This window comes from Fringilla coelebs, assembly GCF_963513975.1.
Source record: "Fringilla coelebs genome assembly, chromosome: 8".
In the NCBI taxonomy this organism is placed as follows: Eukaryota; Metazoa; Chordata; class Aves; order Passeriformes; family Fringillidae; genus Fringilla; species Fringilla coelebs.
The window spans coordinates 19,136,152-19,153,523 of NC_140066.1; the positions used below are offsets into that span (position 1 = coordinate 19,136,152).

The 17,372-nt window shown below is 40.5% G+C and overlaps 1 protein-coding gene across 1 annotated transcript in view; it reads left to right on the plus strand.

The window, feature by feature from the left end:
• Nucleotides 1–17,372, plus strand: part of WDFY4 (WDFY family member 4) — a gene marked incomplete at its 5' end in the record, with an annotated part of 123,276 nt that overhangs the window by 1,187 nt on the left and 104,717 nt on the right. Inside the window, 6 exons of the mRNA XM_084210746.1 lie at nt 8,235–8,496; nt 12,007–12,121; nt 12,727–12,830; nt 14,166–14,312; nt 14,667–14,856; nt 15,954–16,143. Of these exons, the coding sequence (XP_084066872.1) occupies nt 8,235–8,496; nt 12,007–12,121; nt 12,727–12,830; nt 14,166–14,312; nt 14,667–14,856; nt 15,954–16,143 (1,008 nt within the window). The remainder of the gene's footprint in view (nt 1–8,234; nt 8,497–12,006; nt 12,122–12,726; nt 12,831–14,165; nt 14,313–14,666; nt 14,857–15,953; nt 16,144–17,372) is intronic.

Here is a 17,372-nt window from a genome sequence, read left to right on the forward strand (position 1 = left end):
TTCCAAGAGAAACATAAGAATAAATCTTCCAAGAAGGGCAGCTCTTGGTCAATGTGTGTTTTGTAATTACATCTTGTGTTTTTATCTGCAACTGTCTGTGACTGCTATTTTCTGATAAGCACTCTGTCTTAAAGTCTAACTTTGCTTTGTAAATATTAAAAAAAAATCCTGCAGAACTTCTCTATCATGATAGCTTAATTCACCAACTTTTGAGTTGATAAGAAAACAATAATTCCTGTGTGTCTTGTAGTGGAGAACCCCTCTGAGGTACAGGAGGGGGCATGCCATTGCTATGCCAATTAAATTTTTTGCACCAGCTTTTTAACTTCCTCCATCTCATCAGACTAACATGGGTTCTTGGGTGGAGATCATGTGTTCAGTCAAGTTGCCTTAAAATTTTCCTGCACAACACTTTTCTAGTCAGCAGGTGACATTTAATCAAAATAGCAGCTTCCCAGATGAACTTTTTTTGATACTTTTTTTTCCTTCTGGGGGAAAAAATATTCTATTTATTCAGTTCTGTTTGGGTCTGACCATTTAAAATAAAAATGTTTTCACTTTTGTTACATACCCATTTTTCCCGGTGTTTTTAAAAGTTGATGTTATTTTATTGACTTTGGAATAATTTTGAGATTTATTTATGCACAGAATTTTTTTAAAGTGTAGCTTAAAATTACTCAGTGTACTTCTGTAGTATATCATCCAGTGAGTCCCCCTGACTAATTTTAACAGAGGCAAAAGAATCACCAAAGGGTGAAGCTCTCAAGCAGCTGATTTACATGTGCTGAATAATGGTTTGTAGGAAACTACCTCGGGATTGCACAGATTTTGAAAGACTGAAAACCACTGTTGCAGACCAACATTTAAGATGCAGGCCATTGGATACACTTCTGTTGGTTCCTGTTAAAACAAAAACATGGGAAAAATTCATTTTGATCAACAGATTTGTGTTGATGAAGGGAATTTGGGAGGATGTGCTGAGGGAGCTGAATGCCTCCTTCATTGCATATTTCAAGGTTTGCTGAGAAAAATGATGAGTGAAAATGATTGTTAAGCAGATGGTTTAAATTTCTGCGTTGCCTTTCTCTGTGGTTTAGCTGTCAGCTTCCGTTCTGCCACTGAAAAGAAGGGAGGAAAATGAAACACAGCCGCTTCCCTAAAGAAATGAATAATCATTCTAAGAACATTTTTTAATCAACTTTCTTTTTATCAAGAAAAGATGACAGATTTTAGCAAGAAAGGCAAAGAGTGGGGAAAAGCCTGCAGCTAATTCAACTTTTGGACACTGAAATGTTGAAAAGAACACGTTTAACTTGCTTTTTTCTCTAGATTGAAGGTTACAAATGTGCAGCACAAAAACTTATTGTCTCAGCAAATTCAGCTGAATTTTATTTTTTATGTCTACAAGGAGACAAACCTGCTGAAGGGAGAAATACAGGCTTTTCACCAAAGCCCCCCATTTGGGTTTGCAGTTGGGCTGGACTAGGAGCCCTCAGGCAAAGGCGAGGGCACAGCAGTAGCCAGAGGACATGTCTGCTCTTGCTGTAGCCAGTCAGCCATTTGGTGAATGGAATACAACTGAAGCTTTCTGCAGGTTGTGTTTTTGTGGAAATCTGTATTCTGTGTTTTTGTATTTTGAAATCTGTATTAGCTGACCTCCAGCCTCACGCTGGAGAAGTACTGTGGTTCTTGGCATTCTGAACCAATGAGATAAATCTGTGTGTCTGGTATTGTAGATGTAAAGGCATGAATCTGGGGTTTTATCACTTCTGTGTGGAGATTGGAGTAGCAAAGAAGAGAGAAGTTTGACAAGGAGCAACATGAGGGACAGTGATGGGTGCTGTGGGACAGGGGTCCTTGTAGGTGCAGTTATCTCTGGATCCTCGTCTCAGAAAGCCAGCTGTGTGTCTGCTCAGGCAGGTCACCATCCCTCCTGGGCCATGGATGGCCACATCACAGTGCTGCCCCACCAGATGGCAGCTTCCAGTGGGGCTGGTACAGCTGGCTCCTGGCACCAGGAGATCTACTGCCCTTCCTAGGTGTCTCAAAGTGAAGGTTCCTCTGAGCTAGGTGCCCTGACATAGATACACATGCAAGTGGGACACATGTCTTTTGTCACTGTTGTTGTTTCCCCAAGACTGTCGGAAAGAGGACAAAGAAGGATTTTCCTTTTTGTTTTTGTAGGTGGAGGAACATTACAAAGGGGTTTTTAGTATAAACAACCTAGGCTGACAAAGGGGTGCTGTGGCACTGTTTCTTACCATGTGAACTGTATGTTTGTCTTTACCCCTTGAGTTTTTTTTACTACAGATAATTTGGTTACATCTGTTTTGCTCCAGTGAAGCAGAGGTTAAGTGGGTGGGCACATTGAAACTGGACTTTCAGGCCCATCAACAGTTAGTGAAGTAAGAAAAAGAGAAATGCTACTTCCTCTGCTGTGACTCTCCTAACAGTTGTGTGTCTGCTTGAGTCCTGACATCATCTAGGGAGGAGGTACCGCTGGATTGGGAAGATCTCTGGGAAATAAACCTCTTTAACCAAACAGCATGGTGGGGCTGCTGCAAATGACCCTCTGTGTTTTTAAAGTGGCAGCAAAAGGGTGGAAATCCAGCACACTTAGGCTTGATTCTAAGTTAGGAAGTCTAAGACAGTGATGTTCTCTCTGGATTGGTATTAATATTCTCTCCTGGATTTCTGTGCTTCTGCCATTCATCTCAGCAGAGTGGGTTGGGCTAGACTGCAGCTGGAAGTGGATCAGCTGGATGTGAATGGCCTGCAGCAGGAAAGCAGCAGATGAGTTGGCACAGACCTTCAGAGGCTGCAGGAGCTTGCTCAGCCCTTGCCCCACAGCCCCAGCAGTGCAGCTCGGGGCTCTGGGTGGCTCTGGGGCTCACTGAGGTGGCCAAATGCAGCACTCACTGGAGCCACCCTGAGTGTGCACAGCTCCAGGTGACCTTGCATCTTCTTGGAAAACAGTCTGTAAATTGCACTTTAGCTAATGCTTTCCAAAACCTGGTCAGTTTAGGGGATACTGTGTGTAGAGGCTGGTGCAAAGTCTTTTCCTTGGGATCTAAGGTATATTTTTGTTTGCAGCAAAGATACAGTTCTGCTTAAATCCTGGTGTAATGTGTAAGAGTATGAACAGAACCCATGATTTTGCTGATGCCTGTATTCCAATACAAGACATTCCCCATAAGGGATGAGAACTGTTCTCTGTGATTGCTCTGTGCCAGGAACACCCCTACATCAACAGAGGCCCCTGTGGAGTACAGGCAATTGTTATCCTGGCTTATGACTTACAAGGAGACTTCAGCCTGGATTAGCAGCAAAGTTGCAGCTTAGTTGGAAGAGAAAGCTGGTTAGTTTTCCTTTGAATGCTTTTTCAAGCATTTGAATAAAGGAGATGTTAACAGAAAACAGGTGGCTTTAACCATCTAGGATAGAGTCCCCTCAGGTTACAGTCACTGTAAGGCCATGATCCTGTTGGTTCTCAAGTTCACCAAAAAATTTCTGGGGAGAAGCAGTTGGAAACACTTGAATTTCCTGTGTAAAAATCTTTAAACTACACCTCCCCTTAAAAAAAAAAAACATTATAAAGCCTATCAGATGCGTCATTAGGGAGAACAAAAAACACAACTAGACAACTGAGAAGTAATCTTCCCCCAGGCCCCCATCTGATCAAGGTTCATTTATGTTACCAGTGAGCTTATAGTGCTTGTTTGCCTCTTGATCTGAGTAGCTGCCTTGACCATTTCATAAAGAGGTCAGGGACACAGAGTTCCCCTTGCCATTCAAATGTATTTATTTTAAGGGTGCAGCATTTGAGGAAGCACTACAATAGTTGCCCGACTTTGGCCATGGATGGTTGCACAGAGAGCATGAGCTTTGTGCTGCTGTATTCCAGTAGCAGTTTTTTGTAAGCCTTAAATTTAAAACCAAAATGAAAACCAATCCCACTCCCCTTCCCCCTTGTAGGTATGGTACAGAGAGGGAAATACCTGGTTACTCTTGATGCAGGGAGAGGAATGCTGTGCATTCCAGGTTTGTGTGTTGGCTGAGCTATTCTAAATTGCTTGGTGACTCCTGAGCTGTGGCTCATTTGCTTTTCACTTCTGCTTTCCTCAGGAAGTAAGAGCAGCAGCTAATCAGGTGGTTCACAGTGGAAAGTTTAAAGAGCAGAGTGGGAGCTACTGCATCCACCAACATGCCTAGAAGGGCAGAAGCAGCAACACTCATTTCTCTGGATATGGTTCTTGACTGCAAAAGGAGCTGCCAAGTCTAGGAGCCCAGGTATGTCAAGGGATTGTCTGTGAAAGCACACAGAACAGATACAGTATTGGTTGCAACTGGTGCATTATGATGGGATTACTTTCAATTACTGAAGAATTCAGTCAGAGTTCACCCTAAACTGCAGTGCAAAGACAGTTTTCCTTAGGAAGTAGTGGAATTCCTGGTTTTAGCATTTGCAATTATTAGCTGTCATAGCTGTGTTCATTCAAGAGTCATCTTGTCTGCCAATGAAAGGAAGGGAGAATAAAAGAGTATCACACTGGATTTTGGCATGATCTGAGCTGTGAGTTTCTGATAGTCCACAGAATCCTGGGATTTAATAGTAAAAAAATGTATATTAGAGAAAGAATATTTAAAGCTTGTAGTCCTAGAACTAGGGATCTGATATTTTGTCTAGTATATATCTTGTAATCTGAACAGTTGGAGTAAATAAGGAAGCCAATTGTGGTCCTTATTTGTGTTCATGTACTTTTGGGGATTAAAGATTGCCAGGTACACTCAACTAACATTTTTTTAACATACTTAATGTAAAAATTTTGGCCTGAATTTTGGTATGAGACTTGATTCTCTTTTGGTCTTGGTGCAAATTGGGATTTTTTTTACCTGAATGGGATCCTTCTATGAACTGCTGAAGTGGGTAATCACAGATAAATATAATTAAATGTCATTTAAAAATCATGTTTTTTCAACTAGTAAGCTGTTAGTAACAGTATTCTGCTGGTCCTTCTGCCAGTTTTGGTCAGGCCTTTCTTCCCTTCTGTCTTTTCAGTCTGGAAAGATGTAGCCACATTGCTGTGTGATTTCACACAAGCTTTATTTAGAGAAAAAGGGAAAATACATGATTAAGTTCCATTTTCTCTCTGTAAGCTGCATTCTCTCTGCATTCTGAATTATGCTATCAGATTTATTTGATTAGTCTTTACTTTTATATCTTTTAAAATAGTTATTATTTAGAGTTAACTTTTTTGTATCATTGTGATACTTATCAAAAAGTATCTTTTCAAACTTAATCAAGACTCAAACAAAAAACTTATCAAAACTGAAATAAGCTATTAGCTTTTACTGAGGATCAGAACAAGTGGTGGAATGTATAAGAGACAACATATAAGACCTTTTCAAAATATCAAAGTTATTCTTAATACCAAAAATATTTGAATGATGAACTATGTGATTTTGTGGTTGGTCTAGAAGAGTAACTGTCCTCCCAGATGAATAGCAAATTGAAAGAATTTTGAAGTCCTAATCAAATTGTAGATGCAAGAAAAGTCTTCTAGTAGAAATAATACTTAAGGCATATTGTGCAAGTTGAGTCAACAGACTAATACTGCAGTGCTGATATTTAGTCTGATATGGCTTTTGTAGTCTGTATAGTTGGAATAAATACCAAAGAATATCATAATCTTCCTTTGCTTTCATGTACTTTTGGAGATTAAAGTGTTTCACATACACTTAAAATGTCTCACGTAGCCTGTTACAAGTTGATCTTCAGGAGGAAATTTGTTTGTAACTGGTTGTAAGAGTTTCTGTGTAGCTGGGATGAACTCTTTCATTACATGGGTTCTCAGAGTGAACAGTTTGAGAGGCTGTCCCTGCTCGCTTTAGCTGTGCCACCAACAAGAAAGGCCTTCTCAGTCAAGTATAAATAGAAAGAGAAAACTGGTAACCACATTTCCAGGGCCATGCAGTGCAGCTCAGGGAGCTGACTCATCAGGCACTGACCTTCTTTTGAGGCCAGTGGAAGCACTTCATTTCACCTCTCCATGACGAGTTTCACCATTTATAGAGTGCCTCTGTAAAGCACTTTGGGCTCCTCTGTGCAGAAGACCCCAGTGAATGTAGGCACTGGAGTGAGTTACTTGTTAGCATTGATTTAGGCTTAGCAGAGTAGCTTCCAGCGTGAGAGATCTCCTTGGGGAAGAGAATGGCTTTCCTATTTGGGGTACAAGTTGAGCCTCACTGGAAACATAGCCTGGGTGCTGTTCTAGCAATGAGCATAGTTCAGTTTTCTCAACCAACACACTTACAGCTTCAAGATGACTCAAGTGGGTCAAAATCCCACACCAGAGTTAAGTATAACATATGACAAATGTAACTCCCACACAGTCATGAGGAACAGAGTCTTCCTGTTTACTCTGTGCAGTCACCAGACTTTTTCTTCTCATAGGGCTGGTTGTCTTAATACAGATAATTAAGGAAAACAACAGCAGCAAAACACAAAATGTTGTGGAGATAGGAAGTTCCAGTCTGACTTCTCCTTGGGGACTTGATCAAAATTATATGGGCCTCCATCTCCTAGCAAAGGACAGAGTATGGGCTGTGGTAAAAGAAGCTAGCCCGTGGTGTAGTGTGAAGGACCACCATTTGCATCTAAGCACAGATGTCTGCTGGGACCATCATTTGCTGCAGGTGGTGTGGTGCACAGTGAGGAGATAAATGCCCTGCCCTTCATCTCTGTGGTACAGCACTACTGCAGGAGTGTGGAAGTGAAACTGGTTCATCTGGCACAGAGTGGGCAGAATGCAAGCAGTAAGCTAGCTGTGTAACTGATGGATGGTGAAGGAAGAGAATCCCAAATGCTGTTTTAGTGTTGGCTCATAATTCTAAGCCACCTGGCTTAGAATAATACATAATACTGTCTTTTAAAATTTATTTTTAATATATGTATGTATTGATAGTGCAGATCTGACTTAGATTTTAGTTACGTTTGCTTTTTTGGCATTTTTATTGAAATGGTGGAATGGCAATCCAAGAGACACTGTAGAGAAAGAACCTATTTCCCAGAAAGGAAGGTAGATTAGTGTTTTTCTTTGAGAGGTAATTATTTGTTAAAGACTCTCTTGAGCTCTTAAAAAACGATATATATGGTAAGCAAAGTGAGCTGCATTCATCTTGGTGACAACTCCCATCTGCCCACCCACACTGTCATAATTTGTCCTGTCGTAGACTCAGGAGTAGTCAATGACCTAGACTCCAGTAAGCATATGGATGACTGATGGAAACTGGAGAAGCCTGATCTCTGCTGGTGTAAGTGTTGTCATGGTGTAGGCTCAGCATAGCAGGGTGAGCTCACAGAGGCTGTGGCAAAGAAGTAGGGCTGAGCGAGCCCCCAGAACACTATGGGTGAAAAAATGGCTGTTAGGTAGATGAGAGGAGTTGGGGTTGTGGTAAGGATACCAGAAGGATTCCTCGATGTGTAGTGTAAGATGAAATTGAAATCACACTTGAATTTTGATGGAAATGAGAGTGTCAGATGCACCATACTCCTTCACTGCAGCATATCCACTTCGGTTTATAGGATCAGCAAAAACAAGCAGTGTTGTTGTGAAAATACCTATTGTACAGAACTGTACATCTGCCACAAAGAGCTGAATGTTGCTGCCTCTTGGGGCCAGATCAGCTCTCTGAGGAATCTTTGGCTTTTCCACACAGCTGCTATTCCACATGGGCTTCAGCCCCACTCTAGGTGGGGAATATATCAGTGATGTGCAGCTAGATTGAGCATCCATAGTCAGTGAAATCTGTAACCTGGCTCTTGGCTAGTGCTCTTCTGTGGCAGATCTGCTGATAGTGATAGTTAGAACTTCTTTTACAGTTGGGGTGACTGAGGTGTAAGGGAGAGGACCTGCCTCAGTAGCAAAGCTGGGGCTGGAATCCAGATTTGCTGTGTGGTTTACTGGTTTGTTCTGCCAAAGCCCAGATGAGTGGCATAGCACATGCATGTATCTCATGGAAGAGAGCTTGTTCATGCAGTTGCAGGGTAGTAATGCTCTTGTCCAGGAGCAGGTTGATTTGCAATTAAATTGGAAAAGAGTCAGTGACTGAGAATGTTTCCATATTTCTAAACTCTAACTCCAACAGTTAAAACTGTCAGTGTCTAATTTCTTGGGAGAGTTGACTGGTAAGAGGTGTAAATAACGCAGTATATTTATCTGGTATCTTCTTAGCATGGACAAAGCAGCTGAACTGATGTGGCAGCTGGAGGAGTCACCTGAAAATGCAGGACAGCAGGAGCAGAGCCCTGATGATGGAGACACAGCAGAAGGGCTGGAGCAGCCTGCACACAGCAAGGATGAGCTACCCCAGAGCCATACCCTCCTGTGGGAGACTCTGGGCAAACAGTTTGTAGAATATGAACAAGTGGCTCCATTTCTCATCCCAGAGGAGCAACAGAAAAGGCTGCTAGAATTTCTTCCCCTCTTCTTAAAGGTTTGTTCTCTTTTTTGCCTTTGGTGCAGATGACAATTTGAGTTTCTTTTGCCTTATCTACTCTGTGGTCACCTAAACAGCCAGTGTTGTTAATTGAAGCAGGATCCCTTTAGGTGATGAATTTTCACTCCATTGGGAGCCTCCTCTCCAGCATGGCAGCACAAAAAGGCTTTGGCTCTATGTGAGCCCTGCTCAGCAATGACAGCAATACCTCTATTATCAGCCCTGTGTGCAGCACAAGTCCAAAACAGCTGCATTGAAGCTAGACCAGCCTCTACCCCAGACCAAACCAGCAAGCTTCCTCTTGAAGGTCCATGGAAAACACATCCTTAATGCTTCCAGGTTATTAACTCATCCCAACAGACAGGCCTTGCTCTAGAAGTTGGTGTCTCTAAACTGCTTCCTCCTGTCTTCATAAGCAATATACTGCAGGCTTTATGTGAAATTCTTCCATTGAGGCTTTCCTGCCTCAAATTTACAATTACATTGAAATGTTTAGATCTCAAGTGAGCATGAAATAAACAAGTTGTGGTGAGATGAGATTATACACATATTTAGATTTACTTATCCTTAACTAAGTATGAAAAGCAAGAATGCCTTTAATGTGCTGATAATTTTTGGAATGAAATTTTCAAAGAACTGAGAAAGCTGAACAAGGGTGATAAAAGTTATAAAATCTTGAAATCTTAGGAATTAAAAATTGGACAGCATAGCAGAAAATTCTCACATGTCACTATAAATAAGCAAATAAACTTTAGCATCAGTACTTTAGGGTCAAAAGACAGTTGTTCCCAGGAGGCAAGATGAGTATTGCTGAGGGACTGGCAATGTTGTACATATCCATCAAGGGTTTTCTTTCTGTAGGGCTGAACTTCACAAGCCTTAGGATTGTAAAAACTGATTTCCTGAATTTCAGTAATGCTTGAAAAAAGGGCCTTTTAAATTCTCAAAGGAAACTTTGCTACTGAATATATTCAAAATGGAGAAGTGAATTTTTCATTAGCTTAACACTTGATTTTATTCCCTAGGAGTGAGAGTCTTCCTCTCCACTTTTCTTAGATACGCTAGTGGAGCTTGCACTGCTTTGTAGGCATTTAGGTCCAGAAGTGTGACCGGAGCATTTTGGATTTGCACCATTCATTTAAGAGTACATTCTGGAGGATCTTGCCCTTTAGCTTTTAGTCACCATGTCCTTCCCCAAATGACTTTAACTCCCTTCATATTCCAGCCTTCTGCTGGCTTGGGAGAATGCATCTCAGTTTGAGTGGTACATGTTGTGACGTTCTAGCAGAAGCTACCCTGTTTAACAGTGGGAGGGAGGGAGTCCTCTCCCTCCTTGGAAGATTTTTCTCTTGCTTTTACTTTCCTGTTCCCATCATGCAGATGCCAGTGCATCTCTGCCTTTTTGTTTTAGTGCTTTAGCTCTTACTCAGTTGGGTGGAGAGAGGGGTCACCAAGCAGGAGACACCTGGGGTGCGGGGGCTCGTTACTCACTGCTGCTCCTTGACGTAGAAGGAGAAGGAGTGGGAGGGAAATGTCAGCCATCTGCTCGTGATTCAGGCCTGGGCTGGGAGTCATTTTAATGTGCCTTCTGTATCTTCCCTCTTGGTGCCTCAGAAAGTATCAGAACGTTCTATTACATGGCTGGTTTCGAGCTAGCGTCGCTCCATGAACCATGGAATAAGAAGGGCAGACGATAACAGCAGACACAGGGAACTTGTGGCAGAATCTTAAATATGTAGAAACAGGTTTAAGAGGAAGAAAGAAAATCAGATTACTTGGATACCATATTATTTGAGTTTCCCCTAAAGGTAGACATCCTACAACGGAGTCAGGTTGATATAGATCTTCTGTAGGCTCAGACATGAATATGAAGTTAATTAAGTCTGTTTCTAAAGGACAGTGTATTCTCAAGATTGGTGTCTGACCCTCAGGAAGAGCACTGACAAAATCAAATCAGAACGTTAGTGGCCTGTGTTTTAGGGAGATGGACTAATAGCATTGCTATGAACACTTGATTACTGCTCTCTGCTGGGTATGGTCTGAGCTTCTAAAACTTATCCTGCTCATTCTGTTAGCAGAAGAGTGAGTATAGCAAGGCCTTTCTGAAATGTAAAGAGAAAGTTCCTCTTTGAGGAAGAGGGGCAGTAATCTTGCATTGCTGTCTTCTGAAAAATGGCATAGTTTAATGACAAATGTGTATTTTTAAGTGTAGGTTTCTTGCCATTGTGTTTGCCCTGCTTGCTTCTGCTCTTTACAGATCTTCCCTCCCTTCTGCATCAGAGGTGGATGGATTGGTGGATCTTGCTTCTGCAACTGAGTGGCTCTGAAAGTAACTTAGGGTCAAAATCTGAAGAAAAATAGTTTGCTTTTAATATTATTGACTAGTAGATGAAAATTAATAATAGGCACACTGTGCAATTGCATTTCACTCCAGTAGCAGAGAAAGAAGATTTGGGTGCATTTTACTTATTGACTTGCAGTAAAATGAAGTAAAAAGTAGATGCTTGCCTGATCACTGAGAGGTGACTGACACTTTGTCCACAAGCTGCCATCTGTGATGAAAGAAAAGAAATTGAAAGCCATGGTAGGGAAGGGAATAATATTTGTGGAGGATCTTAATTTACAAAGAGTTGCACTGATTTCTTGGCAGAGAGTGCCGTGGGATGTCTGATCCTTTTTTTTTTTTTTAGGAGGACATATGTAATTTTTCTTCCTTTAGTCATTGGGGCTTACAGTGTGACATTTCAGAGCTTCTAAAAGGAGGAAACATTTGTAAAGAAAATTTTTCAAGGTTGCTGAGGACAGAGATATCTCAGACTGGTCTTTAGAGGTGAATGCTGAACCATTGTTAATACGTGAATGTGTGTATCATCAGAGGTTTTATATAAAAGAATTGGCACCTGGTTCCTCAGGGGCTGGTTGGGTGCAATAGTATTAGTCTGCTGGAATATTTTCTTTATTGATGTGGAATTTTTTCTCCCAAAGGTAGGGCTGAGAAACATAAGCAGGGTTTGTTTGTCAGGTTCAGGGAGTCAACAAGTCTTCCTGTTATTTATCTTATAAGTTTTGGACTTAATTGCTCGCCCTTTCTTGAACAAGGGATTTATAAACCTATTTATAAATTTTTATGAGCTTGTCTATAATTTTGGGTTTATTCTGGCTGTTTGTCATATTTTTAAAGGGGCTAGCATATAAATTTTGATACAAATAATCACTGACACAGGGTATGACCAACATTTACATTGTTTGGATGGTATTCACAGTAGAAAGTACTGTGAAAGCTCTCTAGTAGGTGCATTACATGATTCAAAAGGTAGTTCCAGTTTGACTTCTGTATCACTAGTGTCATATTCCTGCCTGTCTGAGAAATACTGCTTAATGGATTATACTGACTACTGAATTTTATAGAGGAATGTTAGCCTTATGCTCCTTTTATATTTATTAGTTTTTTTCAATCTACCAAAGACATGATGTGTCAGAGACTTAACAGTTGCACTTGGATTTCAGGCCTGGGAACAATCTGCTGGAGTAATCGTGTTCCCCAACACTCAGCTGTTAGCCAGTGAGGTTTCCAAGCTTCTGACTAAAGAAATTAAGAAGAACCTCAATGGGAAACCTGCAGGTAAAGATCCCACACCATATCCATTGGATCCAGTTATTCTGGAAATGTGTGTCTTTCAGTTGTATTCTTTGCTGGAAATAAAGGGGGACCAGGAAACTGCTGTGTAGCAAGCCAGGTATTTTGGTAGATATGAGCTAGCACTGATTTGAGGTGATTGCACTGAACTTTTGGCCTTGTATGCTGATCTTTAGTTACGAATTTCTGTAGCTGGAAGTGTGTAATGTATAAAGCAGGTAAGAGTGAAAGAGTAGGTTACACACTATTCTGGGGAGCTTTCTTAAATGAGAAAAACATTGCTAGCCACATATGGCTTACTTGGTGGCTATTGTACATTCTTTGTGCTGTCAGCTGCCAGGCTTTATGAAATGAGCTAGTATTCTTGGTGAAATTTGTCAGTTTGAAACACGTTGTTTGCGTGATAGTGAATCAAAATCGTTTTATGCTTTTTTGTTTACTTTAATGGACTCCTGCTTCTGTAATTTTGTTAAATTTGTCAGATCTGTGATAGATTTGACAAATTTAACAAAATTAAGAAGAAGAAAGCATAAATGAAGTATTTTCATCTTTCACTAAGGAATTAAAGTTTAATGTTTTTGTGATAACAGAAGAAGCTCGTCTGGCTTTGGAGCAATTGCTGAAGCAGAAAGGGGAAGCAGGAGATGGCCATTTGCTTCTGAAATCTGTGTATCTGCTCTCACAGACTGACTTGGTAAGAGAAAATACCACAAAGCATTTTTTCCTTTTTATTTCAGAGAAGCTGTGTAGGTACAGTGGAACACCCCAGTCTCTGTATTTGCATTATCCCTAATATTTTGAGCTTGAGCATGCCCTAGGTTTCCAGTTCAAGGACACACCACCAGGTTTGTAGGCCAGGCTTTTCTAAAAGATAGAAGTAATCATTTTGTGCTTTCTGATACCTTTTTAGTTTTGGTTATCAGACAGCTGGTTTTTCCCCCCCATTGTGCCTCTTTTTGTGTATTCTTTATCAGTCTAGTTTACTTATCAAAAAGATGAATAGTAAGAATCTGTCTGGTAATAGTGGTTGACTTTTCAATTCTGATAGTCTCTCACCTTGAAGTGTTTCACAAACTCTACTTGTACAGACATCCCAAATGCAGACTGGCATCAGGAGTGCAGCCTGCTGGTGAGCATCTGTGATGTGTTTATCCATGACATTTAGCTAAACAGTTTGTGTTAGTCTTTCTTGTTCAAAGACACACAAAAATAAAATCTTACTGTCAGATTATAGTGGATATGTTCTGTATCATAAGGAGCTCTATAAAATTATATATGTAGCTAGTCACAACATGACGTTTCTGAGGAGATGTGTTTTTCACAGATTTAAGACTTTGCCATTTTTTGTAGCACACATATTCACAAGACTTCATATCACAAACCTCATTCTTCTGTTAGTTTGGTGCTGATTTTTGTTATGACTACTGTGTGCCAAGAATTTCTCTGGAAGTTCTCTGCAGCCATAGTGAAGGTGAGAGGAAACCAAGTACTGAGAAGAAACTGCCACTTGCATTTATAAAACCTGTAATTGGAAGTGTGTGCAGTTATTCAATATGTTTAAAAAGTGAAGGCATTATAGGTAAACTGCTGCTATCCTGAGTCAAGAGGGAGTGGAGAATTCATGCTTTCAGCATTCCAGGCCTCTCTAGCTGTAGAATGTCCTGGAAACCAAGGGTAAAGGAGACACTACCTGTCCCTGGCCTTGCTGCTGGTTCAGCTGCTAGTTAGTTTGCAGGCTGTGTGCTTCACTGGCTGCAGGTCTCCATGTGCAGGACAGAGTACTGCCAAAGCTGTGGTTCAGCCAGAGCAAGAAATCCTGGGAGCAGCTACAGCAACACACAGTATATTTAATTCTGCCCATGGATTTCACAGCCATGCTATGTGACTGCCAGTCTTGTGTGCCCTAGAGCTCCCATGAGGGTAAAATGCTCAAGTAGGTCTTTCATCTGCCATGACTATTCTCAGTGTGTAGCAGCACAAGGAAGCTGTGGTCAGCTTCTGGAGGAGCTGATTGTATTTTTCTTCTTAGAGGACTATGTGGACCATTATTGGATCTGGACTGCCAGCTGCTCTGATGCAGTGCCTGTACCTTTTCTTTACTGTCCCTCTGAAGAAAACCAGTGATGACAGGGAGACATGTGAGGAGGATGCCCAGACTCAGGAAATGCTTGTTAAGGTGAGATGTGCATTTGGGGGGTTTATTTGCCCTGTGTACTCAGATGTTCACTTAGGCTCTTAGTTGTTCATTTGATTTGAACTGCAAAAAAAATCTGTAAGCTTAGATTGCAAAACGTTGAATAAGTGTCAGGAGCCATATAAAAACTATCTCATGTTTTTTTACTAAACAACATGACTTTAACTGGGAAAATCCATTAAGAATATCCTAGTGGTATTTTACTTGTTTATTTCACTTCATTCTTTCTCCTAGCATTAGTATCACACTTATAATCTCCTTCCCCAATGGATTTTTCTTCATCTCCTGGGTATCTCTAGAGGTGTTTATTGTAGCTGATATTTGTTTGCTTTTCAGATAATGCTTAACATGTACAAAGAGGAACAAGGCATAGAGGAACTGCTGACAGCTGATAAGCTTCAGTCATTAATTATAGCAACTTCTTCTCTGTGGGACCAGTGCAGCCACTCATGGAAAGTACCTACAGGCTGTGTGCTAAGAACGATTTCAAAGGCTCAGACAAAAAACAGCATTATGCATCTACAAGGTTTGGCTTCTTCTTTCCCCATAGCTCCCCTGAGAATGAATTACCAAAACTTCTCCTCAGGATAAATTACATTATCTGCAATCTCCCTTACATCATCCAGTAGTCAGCTACAAAACATGGGCTTGTGACGTAGGAGAGAGGAGCTTTATTTAGTACTGATAGTCATCCGGAAACTGAAGGATTTTTAACATTAAAAAAACCTCCAAATTACAGGCAAGAACCAATTCCACTTGATCACACTGACATAGGCAAGAGGAAGATGTATTATGTTTTTTCTTAAGTTGTGTGACTCAGTCTGTGGGTCTGAGCCCCATGAACACGAAATACAAGACTGGGTCAGAGCAATGGTATCTCTTGGGACAGCAACATGGCTGGTTAAGCCCTGTCTTCTTTCTAGGCTTTATTAGCTCAAGAAATTTTTTACTTATTAAGAAGTGCAAAGGCCACAAGTCTCAATTTCTTAGAAGTGAAAAAGGACTTTTATAAGGCACAAAATACCATGGAATACCATCAGTATTCCATGCCATGGAATAAATGCATATAGATATTTTTGGTTTTTAAAATAAAAAACTTGGCTTCCTGAGTGAGATGGAAAGAACTATTTGGATGTTTTGAAGCTGCCCTGGAAGGACTGGCCATGAGATTAGACAAGAAAACTAGGCTTCATTTCTCAAAGCAAAATGTGTGTACCCCATTAAATATGCTTCATTGAGCAAAGAATGAATCTGTGAACTCTGCACAGAATGTGTGATTGACCTAGTATGAGACAATTAAATCTGTTAGTCTTTGCTTACCTTGTGCTCAGACAGCTGGTTTCAGTATATATGAATTTTGGTGAGTTGGGGGCGTTAAAAGCTTATACTCCTGAGATGAAATCAGTTTCTGGTAGTAAAGCAAAGAAATGCTTGCCTATTTTAAAGCCAGCAATGCTTCTGAAATGAGTGTGATATTCATATATCCTCCTTTTATTGTAGAAAAACAGTTATCTGACTCCTATTTTACTGGGAAATAACTTCAAATTTATTTAATTTTTGTTAGTAACCATAAATTTGTTTGACTGTCAGCTCATAAATACCTGCTGTATTTTTTTTCTACAGCTGTTGACTGCATTAAAATAGCTGTTCAGAATCTCTTTACACTGGCTGATACTCTACCTGCTCGTGATGTGTGTGAAGCTGCCAGCATTGTGTTGTGCTTTGTAAAAGATTCTTATCCTGTATCATCAGCTTTATTAACAGAGTTCGAAAATAATGATGGCTACCAACTCCTGCTAAAAATTTTACTCAGGTAAGAGAGGTTTCTAGAGCATGGTAAAGCTTAATTTTCAGAATGCATAGTGGTCTCAAAATATGAATCATATAGGTAACTCTGTGTGGATGCAAAGCATTGCTATATTAGGAAGGCAAGCAGTGCATAACTTTTACTACTTTAGCCATAACAGAAGGAGAACAGTATAGGGGAAGTTACTTTGCAGGTGGGATGGGGACTTTTTGAGCACAAGACAAAGGTTCTTCATCAGTGAGTATTACAGAGGATGTAGGTCAGAGACATTTGTCTCAGTTAAGGTGAGCTTTTAGTCCAGAATGCAGTCAGCTAGGGAGAGAAACACTATCTCCTTGCTGTGTAAAAACAAGCAAAAAAACCCACCCAAACTTAAATCTGACCTGTTTACATTCTTCAGAACCCAGATGAGCATAAAGACATCAGGAAAAATCCCCACATGTTCTCAGTCCAAAGTGCAAAGCAGAATCTGTTGCTCTCCTTGTCACCTTGTGTTGCACCAGCCTGAGTTTCTTTAACATCATCTGAAGAGAGCATTTCCAGATGTTTTTGTTTCCATTCTGGATTTGCCTATTCTTGTAGTATTTATCCAACACTTGTGAAAACTTTGGTCCCTGAACAATGACTGGGGTAGGGAGGGTGTTTTGTAATTTGGATCCAGAGGATTGTAAATTGAATCATGAAGTCAAAGGTATCTGTGAGTGACTATGCCAGTTCATGATTTTTGAATGGCACAAAATTATTAATTTATTATTGGAAAAAAAAAAATTGTTTTTCTGGCAGTGTTTTCTTTAGTTAACAGAGACTGTCTAGATTTCCCTTGTAAATAAACTGCATTGAGATGCATATTTCTGATTAAATTCTAGCCATGTTAGGGCAGGAAACACAGAATCCTTTTCTGTAAGGGCTATGACTGTCCCCATCCTTTTCAACTGATGTAACTAGGCTGAAGAGACAGAAATAACAGATGCTCAGGGCTTCAGATTAGTCTTCATTCCCAGCATATGCTGGCATAAAGGGATAGATGGAGAGTTCTTTCCAGAATGTTTCGTGTGAGCAGGCACCCTCTTCTCTGATGGTTGGAACTTTTTCTTCAGGTAAAAAGAATCTTGCTAATAGAATTCTTTGAAACAGAGAATTTGCTCTCTTTCTTTCTTTTTCATGTTTATGTGAAGCCAGAGTATTTGGTTGTTTTCTTCAGAGATTTTTCTAATCTAACTGTACCAGTCTATTTC